This window comes from Macaca nemestrina, chromosome 20 (genome assembly GCF_043159975.1).
Source record: "Macaca nemestrina isolate mMacNem1 chromosome 20, mMacNem.hap1, whole genome shotgun sequence".
NCBI lineage: Eukaryota > Metazoa > Chordata > Mammalia > Primates > Cercopithecidae > Macaca > Macaca nemestrina.
In genome coordinates, this window is record NC_092144.1 from 1,956,573 (window position 1) to 1,976,494 (window position 19,922).

Genomic DNA, 19,922 nt, shown 5'->3' on the forward strand with positions numbered 1-19,922 from the left:
TCTGCCCGCTTTGGCCTCCCAAATTGCTGGGATTACAGGCGTGAGCCACCGTGTCCGGCCTCAGACCCCTAGTTATGACAACCAAATATGTCTCCAGACATTGCCACATGTCACCGGAGGGGCAAAATTGCCCCAACTGGAGAATAACTTCCTCTTGCCCTAGAACTGGCCCGGTCGTACTTCTGCCTGGGGAACTCCTTCTCACACATCTCACCTTGGGGGTTTGGCTCAGCCTCTGCCAGAGACTCCAATAAATCACACACTGAGAATCTAATGCCCTTTCCAGCCTACTGAGGACACTGGGGGAAAATGCCCACCTGCCTCCAACAGCCAACATTCACTCGCTAATATTCCCCTCTTACCAGTTAGACCCCTAGCCTTAAAACCCAGGCAGGAAGCCTGGCATGGTGGCTCACACCTGCAATCCCAGCACTTTGAGAGGCTGAGACAGGAAAATGGCTTGAGCCCAGGAGTTCAAGACCAGCCTGGGCAACATAGCAAGACCCATCTCTACAACATTTTTTTGTTTTTGTTTTTGAGACAGTCTCTCTGTCTCCCAGGCTGGAGTGCAGTGGCCCAATCTTGGCTCACTGCAACCTCCGCCTCCTGGGTTCAAGAGATTCTCCTGCCTCAGCCTTCTGAGTAGCTGGGATGACAGGCATGCACCACCATGCCTGGTTAATTTTTTTATTTTTGTAGAATTTCATCATGTTGGCCAGGCTGGTCTTGAACTCTGGACCTCAAGTGATCTGCTCACCTCAGTTTCGCAGAGTGCTGGGATTACAGGTGTGAGCCACTGCACCCAGCCCCTACAAAATAATTTTTTTAATTAGTTGATCGTGGTGACGTGCATCTGTATTCCCAGCTACTTGGGAGGCCGAGCCAAGATCGCTTGAGCCCAGGAGGTAGAGGCTGCAGTGAGCTATGATCGCACCATTTTACTCCAGCCTGGATGACAGTGCAAGACTCTCTCTCTCTTTTTTTTTTTTTTGGCGGGGGAGACAGGGTCTCACTCTGTCACGCAAACTGGAGTGCAGTGGCGTGATCTTGGCTTACTGCAACCTCTGCCTCCCAGGATCAAGTGATTCTCCTGCCTCAGCCTCCCGAGTAGCTGGGATTACAGGCATGTGCCACTACTGCCCGGCTAATTTTTGCTAGAGATGGGGTTTCACCATGTTGGCCAGGCTGGTCTAGAACTCCTGACCTCAAATTATCTGCCCGCCTCGGCCCCGCACAATGCTGGGATTACAGGTGTGAGCTACCATGCCCAGCTGCAAGACTCTCAAAACAAACAACAAATAAAACAGCCAGGCAAGAGGGGACTAGACTGTGACTGTGTATTTAGAGACCTGATACTGTTTTCGTTCCTCATAAAGGGCGGAATATAAAATATAAATGGTAAAACACAATTGGAAATAAATAATACTACAGGAGGCAGGACCAGAGGGGAGAAGGATGACTGAGGTTTGAGGTTTGGGTGGGAAATGGGGTCACTTTTTTTTTTTTTTTTTTTGAGACGGAGTCTTGCTCTGTGGCCCATGCTGGAGTGCAATGGCACGATCTCAGTTCACTGCAACCTCCGCCTCCCGGGTTCAAGTGATTCTCCTGCCTCAGCCTCCCAAGTAGCTGGAATTACAGGTGTGTGCCACCACGCCCAGCTAATTTTTGTATTTTTAGTAGAGACGGGGTTTCACCATGTTGGACCAGGCTGGTCTCAAACTCCTGATCTCAGGTGATCCGCCAGCCTCGGCCTCCCACAGTGCTGGGATGACAGGTGTGAGCCACGACGCCCAGCTGGGTCACCGGGCTAGGTCTGAGGGTCCCACCCTCAGACTGATCTGCAACCCCCTCCGCATCAATTTCTCACTGACCACCAGCCTTGGCCACTGGCCGACCTAATCCCCCTACTCGTCCGTCACCGGAGACCCTGCGGGGTCCCGCCCCCAACCCCATCGCGCTGCCCCTCTGGGCACTTCCATCCCCCCAGCCCTCCATCCCCAGCCTTTGCCTGTGCTGTTCCACCCGCCAGGAGCGCCGTTTCCAGCCTGACAGCGCGGGCCCGGGCCTCAGTCTTGCGCTCTGCAAACCGGGGTCTCGAACCTACCCCCGCCCTCCTGTGTCGGCGCTGGGGAGGGGCTTCGGGTGCCGGAGCCACCCCCGCGGGACCCCCAGGGACTGGACTCCAAGTCCCAGAAAGCCCCGCGCTTCCCGTGGGTGGGGCCCGGGGCTTTCCCCCTCCCAGCGTACAGTTTGGGAGGCGCTGGGCAATTTTCAAATTTTGGCGCTGAGCGGGAGGGGCGGTGACAGCTGCGACCGTGGTCCCCCGGGGACACCCACTCCCAGGCTGCTGCTGGCAGCTGCGCCCGGAGCCCGAGGTCTGGGGCACCCCGCAAAGCTGCCCCGTCCGCTCCGAGGGGCCTCCCCAGGCACGACACGCGGCAGAGGGCTCCGGGCCCATTTCCACGATGGGAAACTGAGGCACGGGAGCGTTAGGGGCCGGTTGGGGGATCCGTACCAGGGGCGTAGCGGAGGCAGGATTCGAACGCGGGACCCTCTTTCCCCCGGGAGGTAGAAAGTTCGTGACCAACTGGCCGGGCGCGGTGGCTCACGCCTGTAACCCCGACACTTTGGGAGGCCAAGGCGGGTGGATGACCTGAGGTCAGGAATTCAGACCAGCCTGACCACCATGGCGAAACCCCGTCTCCACTAAAAAATAAAAAAAAAAATTATCCGGGCCTGGTGGCAGGTGCCTGTGATCCCAGCTACTCTGAGGCAGGAGAATCGCTTGAACCTGGGAGGCGGAGGTTGCAGTGAGCCGAGATTGCGCCATTGCACTCCAGCATGGGCTACAAGAGCGAAACTCCGTCTCAAAAAGAAAAAAAAGAAAGTTAGTGACCAATTGCTGTCTGCTTTTGGGGAGAGGGTGAGGGGCCGCGGGAGAGAAATCCCGGACCCTGGGACTACGCAGCCCGTAAGGCCCCCAGCCCCGACTCGTCCATTCCACTGACCTCCACCCGGCACCGCCACTCCCACCCGGGGAGTGGATATTGGCGCCAGATTTAAAAAATTTCAGCCTAACGGCTGTGGCTGGCTCCCGGCCCAGAATGCGAGCCTGGAGCCTGGATTCCGGAACCTGGATCTGGAGGAGCCCGGATTCCGGAGCCTGGATCTCGGGTAGCCCGAATTCCGGAACCTGGATCTCGGGGAGCCCGGATTCCGGAGCCTGGATCTCTGGGAGCCCGGATTCCGGAACCTGGATCTCAGGGAGCCCGGATTCCGGAGTCTGGTTCTGAGGGAGCTCGGATTCCGGAGCCTGGATCTCGGGGAGCCCGGATTCCGGAGTCTGGTTCTGAGGGAGCTCGGATTCCGGAGCCTGGATTTCGGGGAGCCTGGATCTGAGGGAGCTCAGATTCCGGAGCCTGGATCTCTGGCAACCCGGATTCCGGAACCTGGATCTCTGGGAACCCGGATTCCGGAGCCTGGATTCTGGGATCTGGGTCTTGGGAAGCCGGATTCTGGAACATAGATTCCAGAACTTGGAGGCCAAACCTGGTATCTAAGATCAGAATTCAGGACCCTGGAGTAGGAACCCTGTGATCCCAACAGAAATCCGGGAGGCGAGCAGAGCTCTGGGGCCGTGGCTGGCAGCTGCCGGTTAGATGAGCCAATGGAGCAGTGAAATCAACACGTATTGGCGGGGCCTCTACTTTGTGGCAGGCACTCGGGGGACAGGGGAAGCGAGTACATATTATAAATAAGTGAATTAGGCGGGGTGCAGTGGCTCACACCTGCAATCCCAGCATTTAGAGAGGACGAAGCAGAAGAATTGCTTGAGGCCAGGAGTTCGAGACCAGCCTGGGCAACATAGTGAAACCCCATCTCTACAAAATATACAAAAATTGGCCGGGCGCGGTGGCTCAAGCCTGTAATCCCAGCACTTTGGGAGGCCGAGGCGGGCGGATCACAAGGTCAGGAGATCGAGACCACAGTGAAACCCCGTCTCTACTAAAAATACAAAAAATTAGCCGGGCGCGGTGGCGGGCGCCTGTAGTCCCAGCTACTCAGGAGGCTGAGGCAGGAGAATGGCGGGAACCCAGGAGGCGGAGCTTGCAGTGAGCCGAGATTGCGCCACTGCACTCCAGCCTGGGCAACAGCGTGAGACTCCGTCTCAAAAAAAAAAAAAAAAAAAAAAATATATATATATATATATATATATATACAAAAATTAGCCAGGTGACTCATGCCTGCAGTCCCAGCTACTTGGGAGGCTCAGGTGGGAGGATCACTTGAGCCCAGAAGGTGGAGGCTGCAGTGAGCAGAGACTGAGTCACTGCACTCCAGCCTGGGTGACAAGAGTAAGACCCTGTCTCAAAAATAAATAAATAGGGCTGGGCGCGGTGGCTCACGCCTGTAATCCCAACACTTTGGGAGGCCGAGGCGGGCAAATCACTTGAGGCCAAGAGTTTAAGACCAGCCCAGCCAACATGATGAAACCCCCTTTCTATTAAAAATACAAAAATTAGCCGGGTGTGAGGGAGCATGCTTGTAATTCCAGCTACTCAGGAGGCTGAGGCACGAGAATTGCTTGAACTCGGGAGACGGAGGTTGCAGTGCGCCGAGATTGTGCCACTGCACTCCAGCCTGGGTGATGGAGTGAGAGAGACTCTGTCTCAAAAATGAATAAATAAATAAGTGAATTGTATGGCATGCTAGAGGATGCTGAGCATGGGGAAGAAAGAAAGTGGGGTAAATGCTGGGGCATGTGTGGAGTAGGGGTAGAGGTGGGCCTCTTAGAAAAGGGCGAGACAGGGTCTTGCTATGTTGCGTCTCAAACTAGGCTGGTCTTAAACTCCTTGGCTCAAGTGATCTGCCTGCCTTGGCCTCTCAGAGTGCTGGAATTACCGGCATGAGCCACCATGCCCAGCCTATATTCACTTTTCTTATCTCACAGTTTCTGTGGGTCAGGAATCCAGATGTGGCTTAACTTTGGCATCCTCTGGCTCAGGGCTCTGAAAGGTGGCCACCGAGATGTCTCCGGAGCAGAGTCCACTTCTAGACTCACTGACACATGGTCAGAAGGATGCTGTTCCTTGCAGACTGTTGGACTGAAGCCTCAAATCCTGGCCCACTGCTGTCCAGGGCCTACCTCCATTCATCAGGAGGGGCTGGGAGTGAATTAGTCAGAGTTCTCCAGAGAAACAGAACCAGCAGGAGGGGAGAGAGAAAAAGAGATTTTTTTTTTTTTTTTTTGAGACCGAGTTTCACTCTTGTTGCCCAGGCTGGAGTACAACGGCACAATCTCGGCTCACCACAATCTCCTCCGCCTCCCGGATTCAAGTGACTGTTGTGCCTCAGCCTCTCGAGTAGCTGAGATTAGAGGCACTTGCCACCACACCTGGCTAATTTTGTATTTTTAGTAGAGACGGGGTTTCTCCATGTTAGTCAGGCTGGTCTTGAACTCCCGACCTCAGGTGATCCGCCTGCCTTGGCCTCCCAAAGTGCTGGGATGACAGGCGTGAGCCACCATGCCTCGCCAAGAGATTTATTTATTTATTTATTTATTTATTTATTTATTTTTTATTTATTTATTTTTTTTTTTTGAGACAGAGTCTCGCTCTGTCGCCAAGAGATTTATTTATTTATTTATTTATTTTTTTTTTTTTGAGACGGAGTCTCGCTCTGTCGCCCTGGCTGGAATACAGTGGCTGGATCTCAGCTCACTGCAAGCTCCGCCTCCCGGGTTCACGCCATTCTCCTGCCTCAGCCTCCCGAGTAGCTGGGACTACAGGTGCCGCCACCTCGCCCGGCTAGTTTTTTGTATTTTTTTTAGTAGAGACGGGGTTTCACCGTGTTAGCCAGGATGGTCTCGGTCTCTTGACCTCGTGATCCGCCTGTCTCGGCCTCCCAAAGTGCTGGGATTACAGGCTTGAGCCACCGCGCCTGGTCAAGAGATTTATTACAAAGCATTGATGCACATGCTTACAGGGCTGACAGGTCACAACATCTGAAGTCTGCAAACTGGAGACCCAAGACAGCCAATGTTCCTTTTTTTTTTTTTTTTTTTTTTTGAGATGGAGCCTCACTCTGTTGCCCAGGCTGGAGTGCAGTGGCATGATCTCGACTCACTGCAACCTCTGCCTCCTGGGCTAAAATGATCCTCCCACCTCAGCCTCCCAAGTAGCTGGGATTACAGGCATGCGCCACCACGCCCTGCTGATTTTTGTATTTTTAGTAGAGACGGGGTTTCGCCATGTTGGAAAGGCTGGTCTCGAACTCCTGAGTTCAGGTGATCTGCCTGCCTCGGTCTCCCAAAGTGCTGGGATTACAGGCGTGAGCCACCGCACCCGGCCAAGAGCTAATCTTTCTGTTTGAGTCTGAAGATGGGGAAAAAAGCCGATGTTGCAGTCTGAAGGCCTTCAGGTGGGAGGAATTCTCTGCTCCCCAGGGGAGTGGCAGCCTCTGTGTTCCATCCAGGCCTTTAGTGGCTCGGGTAAGGCCCACCCGTGCTAGGGAGGGTAGTGGGTTTGAGTGACTCAGTGACTGTACTGATGCAAAGGGTCAAAGGCTCATCTCATCTAATAACCCCCGGCCGGCATGTGCAGAGTAATGTTGGACCAAATATATAGGCACCCACAGCCCAGCCACGATGGCCTATAAAGTTAACCACCGGGCCGGGAACAGTGGCTCACGCCTGTAATCCCAGCACTTTGGGAGGCCGAGGCTGGTGCATCACTTAAGGTCAGGAGTTCGAGACCAGCCTGGCCAACATGGCAAAACCCCATCTCTATTAAAAATACATACATTAGCCAGGCCTGGTGGTAGGTGCCTGTCGTCCCAGCTACTGGGGAGGTTGAGGCACGAGTATCACTTGAATCCATGAGGTAGAGGTTGCAGTGAGCCAAGATCGCGCCACTGCAGTCCAGCCTGGGTGACAGACTGAGACTCTGTTGCAAAAAAAAAAAGAAAGAAAATAAAAGAAATTAAGCATCATGGAGCTTGGTGCAGTAGCTGCTTACCCTGCAATCCCAGCCCTTTGGGAGGTCAAGGAGGAAGGATCACTTGAGGCCAGGAGTTCAAGACCAGCCTGGGCAACAGAGCAGGGCCCCATATATACAAAAAATAAAATTAGCTGAAACCGCCTTTGCAAAAGTTCTATCAGTGAGAAAATTATAACGGTAGGCTGAACTAACCAACTCCCATCTTGCCTTAATTATTGCTGGGCTATTGGGCCAAGCTAACTTTGGAAGACATTTAGGCTACAGTTTAAGTGATAATAGACCTTGCACAAAACCCGACAGCTTTTATCAAGCTAACCCGAGGCCATCAGGTTGAGGGGAAGAGAGGAGCCCGAGATCTGCTAAGGTGCAAACATTATTCTGGAGGTTATAGGATATACAGTTTCCAGTCCAGGCACGGTGGCTCACACCTGTCATCCCAGCACTTTGGGAGGCCAAGGCGGGTGGATCACTTGAGGCCAGAAGTTCAAGACCAGCCTGGCCAACATGGTGAAACCCCATCTGTACTAAAAATACAAAAAGTAGCCAGGCATGGTAGCCCATGTCTGTAGTCCCAAATACTTGGGAGGCTGAGGCAGGAGAATCGCTTGAACCTGGGAGGCAGAGGTTGAAGTGAGCCGAGATCACACCCCTGCACTCCAGCCTGGGCGACAAAGCGATACTCAGCCTGAAAAAAAGCAAACAAACAAAAAAAAGAGATGTGGTTCCCCCAATTATTCCTGCAAATAACACCATTATTGTAGATTGGCCTTTTGAGATGTGTTTCCACGTGTTTTGCACGTCTGACATCCGTGCTCCACCTGGACTGAGGACCCTGCTCCTGAGGTTCCACCCAGAAGCGACTTGGCCGGCAGGAGGACCCCTGCCACCTGCTGTGAGTCCATCTCTGTCCCCAACCAACCAGCAGCAAGCACCTGTTTCTGTGGCCACTCCCACCCCTTCCCACAAAACTGCCCTTGAAAAACCCCTAACCTAGGCCAGGCGTGGTGGCTCACACCTGGAATCTCAGCACTTTGGGAGGCCGAGGTGGGCGGATCACCAGAGGTCAGGAGTTCGAGACCAGCCTCAACATGGAGACACCCCGTCTGTACTAAAAATACAAAATTAGCCGGGCGTGACGGTGCATGCCTGTAATCCCAGCTCCTCGGGAGGCTGAGGCAGGACAATTGCTTGAACCCGGGAGGCAGAGGTTGTGGTTAGCCGAGATGGCGCCACTGCACTCCAGCCTTGGGCGACAAGAGCGAAACTCTGTCTCAAAAAAAAAAAAAAAAAGACAAGCCTGGCCAACATGGCGAAACTCCATCTCTACCAAACAATAAAAACATAAAAATTCGCTGGACGTGGTGGCATGTGCCTATAATCCCAGATACTCAGGAGGCTGAGGCGGGAGAATCGCCTGAACCCAGGAAGCAGAGATTGCCGTGAGCTGAGATGGCGCCACTGCACCCCAGCCTGGGTGACAGAGTGAGACTTGTCGCTATAAAGAAAAACCTCTAAACTATGAGGTTTGAACAAGTTGATTTGAGTTATGAATTCCCTCTCCCATGTGGCGTGGCCAGCCTCGTGTCTATTAAACTCTTTATCTACTACAATACCATGGTCTCTGTCTCTTTCGTTGTTTCCTTTCTTTTTTTTGAGACGGAGTCTCGCCCTGTCACCCAGCCTGGAGTGCAGTGGTGCAATCTCAGCTCACAGCAACCTCCACCTCCCGGGTTTGAGCGATTCTCCTGCCTCAGCCTCCCGAGTAGCCGGGAATACAGGTGCCTGCCACCACCATGCCTGACCACTTTTATATTTTTAGTAGAGACAGGGTTTCTCCATGTTGGTCAGGCCGGTCTCGAACTCCTGACCTCAAGTGATCTGCCCACCTTGGCCTCCCAAAGTGCTGGGGTTACAGGTGTGAGCCACCGTGCCCGGCCTCTTTTTTTTTTTTTTTAAGTAAAATACTTTCTTAAACAGAGGTCTCCCTATGTTGCCCAGGCTGGTCTCAAACTCCTGGACTCAAGGAGTCCTCCCACTTTGGCCTCCCAAAGTGCTGGGATTACAGGTGTGAGCCACCGCACCCAGTCACCTGCTCTTTCTTTATGCAGCGGGCAGGAAGAACCCCTGCATAGCTGGATGTGGTGGTCCGTGCCTGTAATCCTAGCTATTTGGGAGGCTGAGTTGGGAGGATTCCTTAAGCCAGGAGTTCAAGGCTGCAATGAGCTGTGATGGCGTCACTGCCTTCCAGCCCGGGCAACAGAGCAAAACCCATCTCTAAGAGAAAAAAAAGAAAAAAAAGTTAACCACCCTGAGGGATCACTGGAGCCAGGCCCGAAGCTGCCCACCGTGCCAGCGTTGTCTGCTGCCAGGGGTTCCAGTCGTTCCATTGTCTGTGAGCTCTTTTACAAGGTGTGTACATTGTAAAACACTCAGGGCAAGGGGAACGATTCCTGTCCATTGTGTAGCAAGAAATTTTGCCTCGACCAGAGACAGGTCTAGGTTTTGTTTGAGTCACTAAGAGGTGACCTTTAGGCCCCTGGAATGTCCTGCCTGATGGGTATACCGTTCTGTTTTTTTCTTTTTGTTTTGTTTTGTTTTGAGACAGCGTCTCGCTCTGTCTCCCAGGCTGGAGTACAGTGGTGCGATCTCAGCTCACTGCAACCTCCGCCACCTGGGTTCAAGCGATTCTCGTGCCTCAGCCTCCCGGAGTAGCTGGGATTACAGGCACCTTCCGCCACGCCCAGCTAATTTTTGCATTTTTAGGAGAGACGGGGTTTCACCATGTTGGCCAGGCTGGTCTCAAACTCCTGACCTCAAGTGATCCATTCGCCTCGGCCTTCCAAAGTGCTGGGATTACAGGCGTGAGTCACCGCGCCCGGGTTCAAGTGGCGTTCAAGGTCACTACAGTAGGGGAGGTGTACGGAGCACTTTCTATGCCAAGCCCATTCTAGGTCCTTGTTTTGGGTAAAGCTTTCCACAACCTGACTTTCCCATGAAAAGAGGGAGTTTCAGGGAGGTTAAGCCACCAACCCAAGGACACACAGCTGATGACGGCTGCAGGTGGGATTTGAACCAGGCAAACGTGACCTCAGACAGAGCCTCTCCTTCTACCTCCCTCTGCGAGGCACAGTCCCAGACCTGCCAGCCTCTTGCTGTGCACCATTTCCCCCGCCCCTTCCCTGCCACTGTCCTCAGAATTTCCCCAGTGTGCCTTAGCCTTCCCTGGAGACTCCACTGCCACCTGGCTTGGCAATCCCACCTCCTCCCACCCCAGGCCTGTCTTACAAATGTCTGCAAGTTCAAATGATGACTCAGCTCCATCCTGAAACCTCTCCTTGGGGACAGGAGTCATGCATGCCTTGTTCGTCTTGTTCATCTTTGCAGAAAAACATGATGTCAGAGCTCAGCCGTTGCCAATCACTTCCTGGCTACATCCGGAGTGAAACGCAGACCCCTCCCTGCAGCCCCCAAAGCCCTGTGAGCTCATCTTCCCGGCTCTCCCTCTTGCTCACTCTGTTCCACCCCCAGGCCTCTTGGGATTCCTCAAATGCACCAGGTGAGGTCCTGTGTCAGGGCCTTTTCATGCACTGTGCCTGCTGCCTGGGACCTCTGCCCCCAGAACCCCTTGAACCTGACTTTTTACCATTTTATTTATTTTATTTTTTATTTTTTATTTTTTTATTTTTTTTGACACGGAGTCTCGCTCTGTCGCCCAGGCTGGAGTGCAGTGGCCAGATCTCGGCTCACTGCAAGCTCCGCCTCCCGGGTTGACGCCATTCTCCTGCCTCAGCCTCCCGAGTAGCTGGGACTACAGGCGCCCACCACCTTGCCCGGCTAGTTTTTTGTATTTTTTAGTAGAGACAGGTTTTCACCGTGTTAGCCAGGATGGTCTCGATCTCCTGACCTCGTGATTCGCCCGTCTCGGCCTCCCAAAGTGCTGGGATTACAGGCTTGAGCCACCGCACCTGGCCTATTTTTTTTTTTTTTTTAGACAGAGTCCCGCTCTGTCACCCAGGTGGGGTGCAGTGGTGTGATCTCAACCCACTACAATCTCCACCTCCCAGGCTCAAGTGAGTCTCCTGCCTCAGCCTCCTGAGTAGCTGGGATTACAGGCATGCGCCACCACGTCTGGCCAACTTTTTGTATTTTTAGTAGAGACGGGGTTTTGCCATGTTGGCCAGGCTACTCTCGAACTCCTGAGCTCAAGTGATCTGCCCGCCTTGGCCTCCCAAAGTGCTGGGATTACAGGTGTGAGCCACTGTACCCAGCCCCTGCCTCCTTTTTTTTTTTTTTTTTTTTTTGAGACAGGGCCATGTTTTGTCGCCCAGGCTGGAGTGCAGTGGTGTGATCATAGCTCACTGCAGCCTGAAACTCCTGGGCTCAGGCGATCCTCCTGCTTTAGCGTCCCGAATAGCTGGGACTACAGGTGTGCCCACCACACCTGGCTAATTATTTTTATTTTTATTTATTTATTTTTATTTTTATTTTCTTTGAGATGGAGTCTCATTCTGTCGCCCAGGCTGGAGTGCAGTGGCATGATCTCGCCTCAGTGCAAGCTCTGCCTCCCGGGTTCACGCCATTCTCCTGCCTCAGCCTCCCAAGTAGCTGGGACTACAGGCGCCCGCCACCTCGCCCGGCTAATTTTTTGTATTTTTAGTAGAGACGGGGTTTCACTGTGTTAGCCAGGATGATCTCGATCTCCTGACCTCATCATCTGCCCGCCTCGGCCTCCCAAAGTGCTGGGATTACAGGCGTGAGCCACTGTGCCCGGCCCTACACCTGGCTAATTTTAAAAAAAATTATTTATGGCTGGGTGCAGTAGCTCACTCCTGTAATCCCAGCACTTTGGGAAGCCGAGGCGGGTGGATCACGAAGTCAGGACCTGGATTGTGAGGAGTTCGAGACCATCCTGGCCAAGATGTAAAGCCCCATCACTACTAAAAATACAAAAATTAGCCAGGTGCAGTGGCGGGCACCTGTAACCCCAGCTGCTCGGGAGGCTGAGGCAGGAGAATCACTTGAACCCGGGAGGTGGAGGTTACAGTGAGCTGAGATTGTGCCACTGCACTGGGAGACAGAGAGAGACTCCGTCTCAAAAAAAAAAAAAAATTATTTGTAGAGATGGGAGTCTTGCAAGGTTGCCCAGGCTGGTCTCGAACTCCTGAGCTCAAGCGATCCTCCCAACTTGGCCTCCCAAAGTGCTGAGATTACAGGCATAAGTCTACCCTTAGAGACAGAGGCTGCAGTGAGTCATGATCACACCACTGCACTCCAGCCTGGGCAATAAAGGGAGACCCTGTCTCAAAAAGGAAAAAGATGGCCGGGCACGGTGGCTCAAGCCTGTAATCCCAGCACTTTGGGAGGCCGAGACGGGCGGATCACAAGGTGAGGAGATCGAGACCATCCTGGCTAACATGGTGAAACCCCGTCTCTACTAAAAAATACAAAAAACTAGCCGGGCGAGGTGGCGGGCGCCTGTAGTCCCAGCTACTCGGGAGGCTGAGGCAGGAGAATGGCGTAAACCCGGGAGGCGGAGCTTGCAGTGAGCTGAGATCCGGCCACTGCACTCCAGCCTGGGCGACAGAGCGAGACTCCGTCTCAAAAAAAAAAAAAAAAAAAAAAAGGAAAAAGAAAAAGAAACCAATCTCATTAGAGGATATTGATATCTTGACCTCGTGATCTGCCCGCCTCAGCCTCCCAAAGTGCTGGGATTACAGGTGTGAGCCACTGCGCCTGGCCCTGGCCACGTTTTTTGTTGTCGTTCTTAATTTAAATGAATGCAAAAACCTCTATGCTGGATAACTGTTTTAAAATTTATTTTGTTTAAAGCCAAGTGAGGTGGCTCACACCTGTAATTCCAACACTTTGGGAGGCCGAGGCAGGTAGATCATTTGAGGTCAGGAGTTGGAGACCAGCCTGGCCAACATGGCGAAACCCCATCTCTACTAAAAATACAAAAAATTAGCCAGGTGTGGTGGAGGGCACCTGTAATCCTAGCTACTTGGGAAGCTAAGGCAGGAGGGTCACTTGAACCCGGGAGGTGGAGGTTGCAGTGAGCTGAGATCACGCCACTGCTCTCCAGCCTGGGTGACAGATTGAGATTCTGTCTCAAAAAGAAAGAAAGAAAGAAAGAAAATTATGACAGGATTACGCATATCGATTATTCCTCTCACCTCAGGCTCCAAGATGGTCTCGGTGACTCTGTTATTGATCTCATCTTTTACTTTATTTTATTTTTAGATGCAGGATCTCGCTCTGTTACCCAGGCTGGAGTGCAGTAACATGATCATAGCTCACTGCAGCCTTAAACTCCCGGGCTCAAGTGATCCTCCCATCTCAGCCTCTCACGTAGCTGGGACTACAGGTGTGCACCACCATGGTCCGCTAACTTTTAAAATTTTTGTAGAGGCCGGGCGCGGTGGCTCAAGCCTGTAATCCCAGCACTTTGGGAGGCCGAGGCGGGCGGATCACAAGGTCAGGAGATCGAGACCACAGTGAAACCCCGTCTCTACTAAAAAAAACACAAAAAATTAGCCGGGCGCGGTGGCGGGCGCCTGTAGTCCCAGCTACTCAGGAGGCTGAGGCAGGAGAATGGCGTGAACCCAGGAGGCGGAGCTTGCAGTGAGCCGAGATCGCGCCACTGCACTCCAGCCTGGGCAACAGCGTGAGACTCCGTCTCAAAAAAAAAAAAAAAAAAAAAAAAAAAAATTTTTGTAGAGATAGGGTCTCCCTATGTTGCCCAGGTTGGTCTCAAACTCCTGGGCTCAAGCAATCCTCCTGCCTCGGCCTCCCAAAGTGCTGGGATTACAGAGGTGATCTCGGGCACCAGGCCCAAAGATAATAGCGCACATTTCCTGAACGCTTACCTGATTGTGGGAATTTGATCCTTCAATGTCTCTGATGAAGCCTTAGTGTGACTGCTCCCATCTTACAGAGAAAGAAACTGAGACTGGAGCTCATTTTCTTTTTTTTTTTTTTTTTTTGAGATCGAGTCTTATTCTTGTTGCCCAGGCTGGAGTGCAATGGCACAATCTCGGCTCACTGCAACTTCCACCTCCCAAGTTCAAGCGATTCTCCTGCCTCAGCCTTCTGAGTAGCTGGGACTACAGGCATGCGCCACCATGCCTGACTAATTTTTATATTTTTAGTAGAGATGGGGTTTCAGCATGTTGGCCAGGCTGGTCTTGAATTCCTGACCTCAGGTGATGCGCCCGCCTTGGCCTCCCAAAGTGCTGGGGATTACAGGCGTGAACCACCACCGCACCTGGCCCGGCTGGAGCTCATTTTCTGAGTTCAAAGGCACAGAGTTCAGAGTCTCTTGCGGATATTCCAAGATACTCCAGATATTCCAAGATGCCTGGAGCCAGGACTGGAAAAGGGAGGCACAGGAGGGCTTGGGGTCTAGAAAGAGAAGGCTGTAGGGTGGGGGACCATGGGAGACCAGGCAGTTGGTCTGGGAGAAAACAAGGCCAAGTCAGTGTTGACAGAGAAGTAGGATTTTCCTGGTGAAAACCAGAGGAAGACAGCATCTCAGGTGGAGGAAAAAGCTGACAAAGGCCCGGCCTCTTGGAGAGGAGGTTGTTATGACTGGCATGGGGGACACACAGAGGAAGGACTTGGACACAAATTCTCTGAGGCCCTGCTTTGCTCGCCTTATTTTATTTCATTTATTTTATTTTTGAGACAGATTCTCGCTCTGTCTCCCAGGCTGGAGTGCTGTGGCGTAATCTCAGCTCACTGCAACCTCTGTCTCCCAGGTTCAAGCGATTCTCCTGCCTCAGCCTCCCGATTAGCTGGGATTACAGGCGTGCGCCACCATGCCCTGGTAATTTTTGTATTTTTAATAGAGACGGGGTTTCACCGTGTTGGCCAGGTTGGTCTTGAACTCCTGACCCCAGACGATCCACCTGCCTCAGCCTCCCAAAGTGCTGGGATTACAGGCATGAGCCACTGTGCCCAGCCCTTATTTTATTTATTTATTTGAGATGGGGTCTCACTCTGTTGCCCAGGCTGGAATGCAATTGTGCAAGTCTGGCTCACTGCAGCCAGGAACTCCTGGGCTCAAGTGATCCTCCTGCCTCGGCCTCCGGAGTAGCCAGGATTACAGGTGTACACAACACACCCCATTCTTTTTTTTTTTTAAAGACAGAGTCTCACTCTAGCACGATCTCGGCTCACTGCAATCTCAGCTTACTGCAACCTCTGTCTCCCAAGTTCAAGCCATTCTCCTGCCTCAGCCTCCAGAGTAGCTGGGATTACAGGCATGTGCCACCATGCCCGACTGATTTTGTATTTTAGTTTCTTCATGTTGGTCAGGCTGGTCTTAAACTCCTGGCCTCAGGTGATCTGCCCGCCTCGGCCTCCCAAAGTGCTGAGATTACAGGCGTGAGCCACCGTGCCCGGCCTTTTGTTTTGAGATGGAATCTCTCTCTGTCACCATGCCATGTGCAGTGGCATGATCTCAGCTCACTGAAACCTCCATCTCCTGGGTTCAATCCATTCTCCTGCCTCAGCCTCCTGAGTAGCTGGGATTACAGGCACGCGCCACCATGCCCAGCTAATTTTTGTGCTTTTAGTAGAGACGGGGTTTCACCATGTTGGTCAGGCTGGTCTCGAACTCCTGACCTCATGATCTGCTCTCCTTGGCCTCTTAATGTGCTGGGATTACCCAGCCTGCAATACTTTTTAAAAACAAAAATCAGGCCGGGCGCGGTGGCTCACGCCTGTAATCCCAGCGTGAGGGAACAAAATATCAAAATTGTAAATAAAGACAGAATCTGACTTTGCACTTATCCCACTCACCTCCCTGACCTTCCCTATCTTCAGCTCATGTTGGCCGTATTGGTCAGGCTGGTCTGGAACTCCTGACCTCAGTTGATCTGCCCGCCTAGGACTCCCAAAGTGCTGGGATTACAGGCGTGATCCACCGCTCCCGGTCGATTTAATTTTTAAAATTAAATTATAAAATATAAATATATATGTTGCCTGCGTAAAACGTTGCATATATAAAATTATATGAAACGTTGCAACTGCCACGGTCCCCTTATCCCCCGCCTCCAGCCCAGTGCCCCGCCCGTCCGTCCCTCTCTTCCGGCGCTGAGGGCGCATAAACTCTGCGCGGCCACCAGATGGCGCCACCGCGCCTCGCAGCCCCGGGACATTTCGTGCCCCAGCGGTGGGCGGCGCGGAGGAGGCGGGATGCGTCAGCTGGGCTCGCGGGCTGGGGAGCCGGGGAACCGGGGAAACCGAGCCGCAGGGCCGAGGCCAGACCCCAGGCTGGCGGGGGAGGGGACTCAGACGTGAGTCACCCGGGAGCCCCCAGTCGACCGTGGGAGACGTTGTCATGCGAGGCCTGCCCTCCTCGTTCCTAAGCAGCCTTCCTGGGGCGGCGGAGTCCTGCAGGCGGCCGTGCCTGGCGCACAGGCGTGGCTCCAACACGAACTAGCCTGTGGCCTCACCAAGCCTCAGTTTACCCTTTTGCATAATGCACATAAGCATCCCCCCTGCTTCTCAGGTCTTGGATTAAATCATCCATGAATCGGGAGGGGTGGAGGGTGCCAGATCCGCACCACCCTCAGTGCAGGTCAGCGCCCACCCCGGAGTGAGAAATAAAGGTGGCCGTCATCCTTGCACGTGGGCCTGGGGTGGCGGCGTGCAGCCGCAGCCTGCACCATTCCCCCCAACAATGGCTTTCTCCTCGGCCTGGAGGCCTCCGCACGCGCAAAGCCTGGAGCGCCAGGCAGCTGGAGGGGGCGGGGCCACGCCACCTGCACCTCCCACGCGCGCCCCACCCTGAAACTCGCGGGGTCGGCGAGGGGGCGCCCGCTTTCTTCTCCAGAGTGCCCCAGGCTTTGCAACCTCCCACTTTCGGGGCCCTGGAGGAGGCCTCCCGCGACCACCAGGTGACAGATGATGTGCATTGAGCGCTTACTGTCAGCCGTATTTTATGTCATGCTCTGCAAACCAGCGAGGCCGGCGCTGCAGCCCCATTACTCAGACAGGAATATAGAGGCCAGGAAAAGCGAAATCACCCAGGGGCTGGGGTCGCCGCAGCCAGGAGAGACTCCGGTCATCACCACCACCTGGGCGAGATCAGGCTGCAAACGGGGCCCCTTCCCGGTGCAGCCCCTCCACCCCCAGCAGAACTTGGGAAAGGAGCAGTCCGGGACTCTCCGCGCATCGGGAGGGGATTCCAGGCCCCCCCCCGGCGAAAGTCCGGGCCGCCTCGCGCGCTGGAAATCCCGCGCGCGCCCCGAACCGCGGCTCGGCTGCCGGGAAATCAGGAGAAAAAAACTTCTGCTTTTTTTTTTCTTTTCTGGCATTCGCGGTCACCTACCCGGCCCCCGCGCGCCCTCCTCCGGGTTCTCGCCCCCACGTGGGGCGCCCCCACACGGCGCTCCGCCCCCTCCCCGCCGTCGGCCAACCGCAGAGCTGTCTGCACTCTCCGTTGTCCTTCCACCAATAGGAGGGGTGAATGACTCCACTGAGGCCACGCCCCAGCCGTCAAGTCTATAAAAGTCGGTGCCGGAGGCTCCCGGCTCAGATCGCCGAGGCTTCGGACTACGGTTGGTTTCTGCAACTTCCCGGATTATTTTCGCCAAGGACTTTGCAACATTTTTTTCCGCCTTTTCTGGAAGGATTTCGCTGCTTCCCGAAGGTCTTGGACGAGCGCTCCAGCTCCGTGGGAAGGTTTTGGGCTCTCTGGCGCGGATTTTGCAATTTCTCCCTGGGGACTGTCGTGGAGCCGCGTCCACTGTGGATTATAATTGCAACATGACGCTGGAAGAGCTCGTGGCGTGCGACAACGCGGCGCAGAAGTAAGTAGCCGGGGCCGCCGCCGTCTGAGGTCGGCCGGGACGGGATGGGTCGGGTTGGGCCGGGCCGGGAGCGGAATGTAGCACCCGGTGGTCCGCCCGTCACTGATCCCTCTCTCCTGGCCTCAGGATGCAGACGGTGACCGCCGCGGTGGAGGAGCTGTTGGTGGCCGCTCAGCGCCAGGATCGCCTCACAGTGGGGGTGTACGAGTCGGCCAAGTTGATGAATGTGTGAGTCAGACCCCCTCCCCGGGCCGGGCGCGGGTGGGACGGGACCTCCCCTCCGCTCTGGACGCTTTCCACCCGCTTGTCTCGCATGGGGCTGGGACTTCCCCAAGTGCCACCCGCTGTGGATGCAGAGCTCCTCTGCTGTTTTGTGGATTGGGGGCTGCCGTATCCTGATGCATCGTCTGCAAGCGCCCCTCCCGCTGTGGGCCTGTCTCCCCACACCCCACACTTTGAACCGTGTGCCTTCCCCGCCCCCCACCGTCACCAGCTTGCAGAGGCAATCCCCTGCACCCCTGCAGTTTCTCTTTTGCTCTTGCACGCTCCTTTTTTTGCAAACTCCCCCTGCACGGTGGCCTCTCCCCTGTTCCCGGCTGACCCCCCCCTTCCCTTTGGCCCCCTCAGGGACCCAGACAGCGTGGTCCTCTGCCTCTTGGCCATTGACGAGGAGGAGGAGGATGACATCGCCCTGCAAATCCACTTCACGCTCATCCAGTCCTTCTGCTGCGACAACGACATTAACATCATGCGGGTGTCGGGCATGCAGCGCCTGGCACAGCTCCTGGGAGAGCCGGCCGAGACCCAGGGCACCACTGAGGCCCGAGACCTGCATTGTCTCCTGGTCACGGTGAGTTGGGCCTCTGCCCTGACCTGCCACGCCCGGGCACCTGGGCTGGTGTTTGTCAACAAAGTCGGGCTGACTGGTCCTGCACAGCTCAGCGTTCAACCATGCTTGGCATGTCCCGTGGGCAGCCGGGCTGGGGCCTCCTCACCCAGGGAGCTATTTTGAGCCTGCCTGTTTTCCCCACACATGGGGCCCTGGGAGAGGGAGGCTCCCACTAAACCCCTTCTTTTCCCCTCCCACAGAACCCTCACACGGACGCCTGGAAGAGCCACGGCTTGGTGGAGGTAGCCAGCTACTGCGAAGAAAGCCGGGGCAACAACCAGTGGGTGCCCTACATCTCTCTTCAGGAACGCTGAGGCCCTTCCCAGCAGCAGAACCTGTTGAGTTGCTGCCAAAAACAAAAAATAAAATAAATATTTGAACCCCCCTCCCCCCCAGCACAACCCCCCCAAAACAACCCAACCCACGAAACCATCGGGGGCAGAGTCGTTGGAGACTGAAGAGGAGGAGGAGGAGGAGGAGAAGGGGAGTGAGTGGCCGCCCCCAGGGCGGAGATCGGGGAGCTGGCGGCCGCCGATCCGATGGAGGAGAAGTGGGGACCCAGGCCAGCAGGAGACAGGACCCCGGAGCTCAGGCCTTGGGATGGAGCAGAAGCTGGAGGGGCGGGGCACGCTGCCGCCTTCCCTATCCTGGAAGGTCCAGACTCTCCACTTGAGGGTGGAGTGAGACTGACTGCAACCCCCACCCTCCTTGAGACTGGAGCTGGCGTCTGCAGACTAGAGACCTGGTTGAACTTGGTTGGTGCTTGTCTGCACCCTCGACAAGACCACACTTTGGGACTTGGGAGCTGGGGCCGAAGTTGCTCTGTACCCATGAACTCCCAGTTTGCGAATCATAGAGACAATCTATTTTGTTACTTGCACTTGTTACTCGAACCACTGAGAGCGAGATGGGAAGCACAGATATCTATATTTTTATTTCTACTCTGATGACCTTGTAATAAATTTCTAAAGCTTCTGGGTGCTTGTATGTTTTCGGCTTCTGAGAACAACCGGGACCCCTGCCCCCTCCCCTGGGACACGCTTCACACCCCCCCCCCTCCCCACCTCTCCTCCGCAACCCCTGCCAGCTCACCAGGAAGTGTTACTCAAGCCCCTGTTAGCAGCTCCAGGCTCCCGTGCAAAACAGTACCTCTTCTCTGCAGCAGGCGCCTCCACCGACTCCAACAAATCTATGCCTCTTTTTTTTTTTTTTTCTTCT

The 19,922-nt window shown here is 54.5% G+C and overlaps 1 protein-coding gene across 1 annotated transcript; it reads left to right on the plus strand.

The window, feature by feature from the left end:
• The first annotated feature begins 17,537 nt into the window (after positions 1 to 17,537).
• Positions 17,538 to 19,679, plus strand: LOC105485789 (growth arrest and DNA damage inducible beta). The gene is made up of 4 exons (XM_011748269.3): positions 17,538 to 17,815; positions 17,942 to 18,043; positions 18,443 to 18,665; positions 18,905 to 19,679. The coding sequence occupies exons 1-4, from the start codon at positions 17,772 to 17,774 to the stop codon at positions 19,016 to 19,018; spliced, it is 483 nt and encodes a 160-aa protein (XP_011746571.1). The 5' UTR covers positions 17,538 to 17,771; the 3' UTR covers positions 19,019 to 19,679.
• The last annotated feature ends 243 nt before the right edge of the window (positions 19,680 to 19,922 follow it).

Excerpts from the sequence above, each read along its gene's own strand:
- LOC105485789 (XM_011748269.3), top strand. The coding sequence starts at position 17,772 with ATGACGCTGGAAGAGCTCGTGGCGTGCGACAACGCGGCGCAGAA. Across the intron at positions 17,816-17,941 it reads TGCGACAACGCGGCGCAGAA|GATGCAGACGGTGACCGCCG; the intron begins GTAAGTAGCCGG and ends TCCTGGCCTCAG. Across the intron at positions 18,044-18,442 it reads TCGGCCAAGTTGATGAATGT|GGACCCAGACAGCGTGGTCC; the intron begins GTGAGTCAGACC and ends TGGCCCCCTCAG.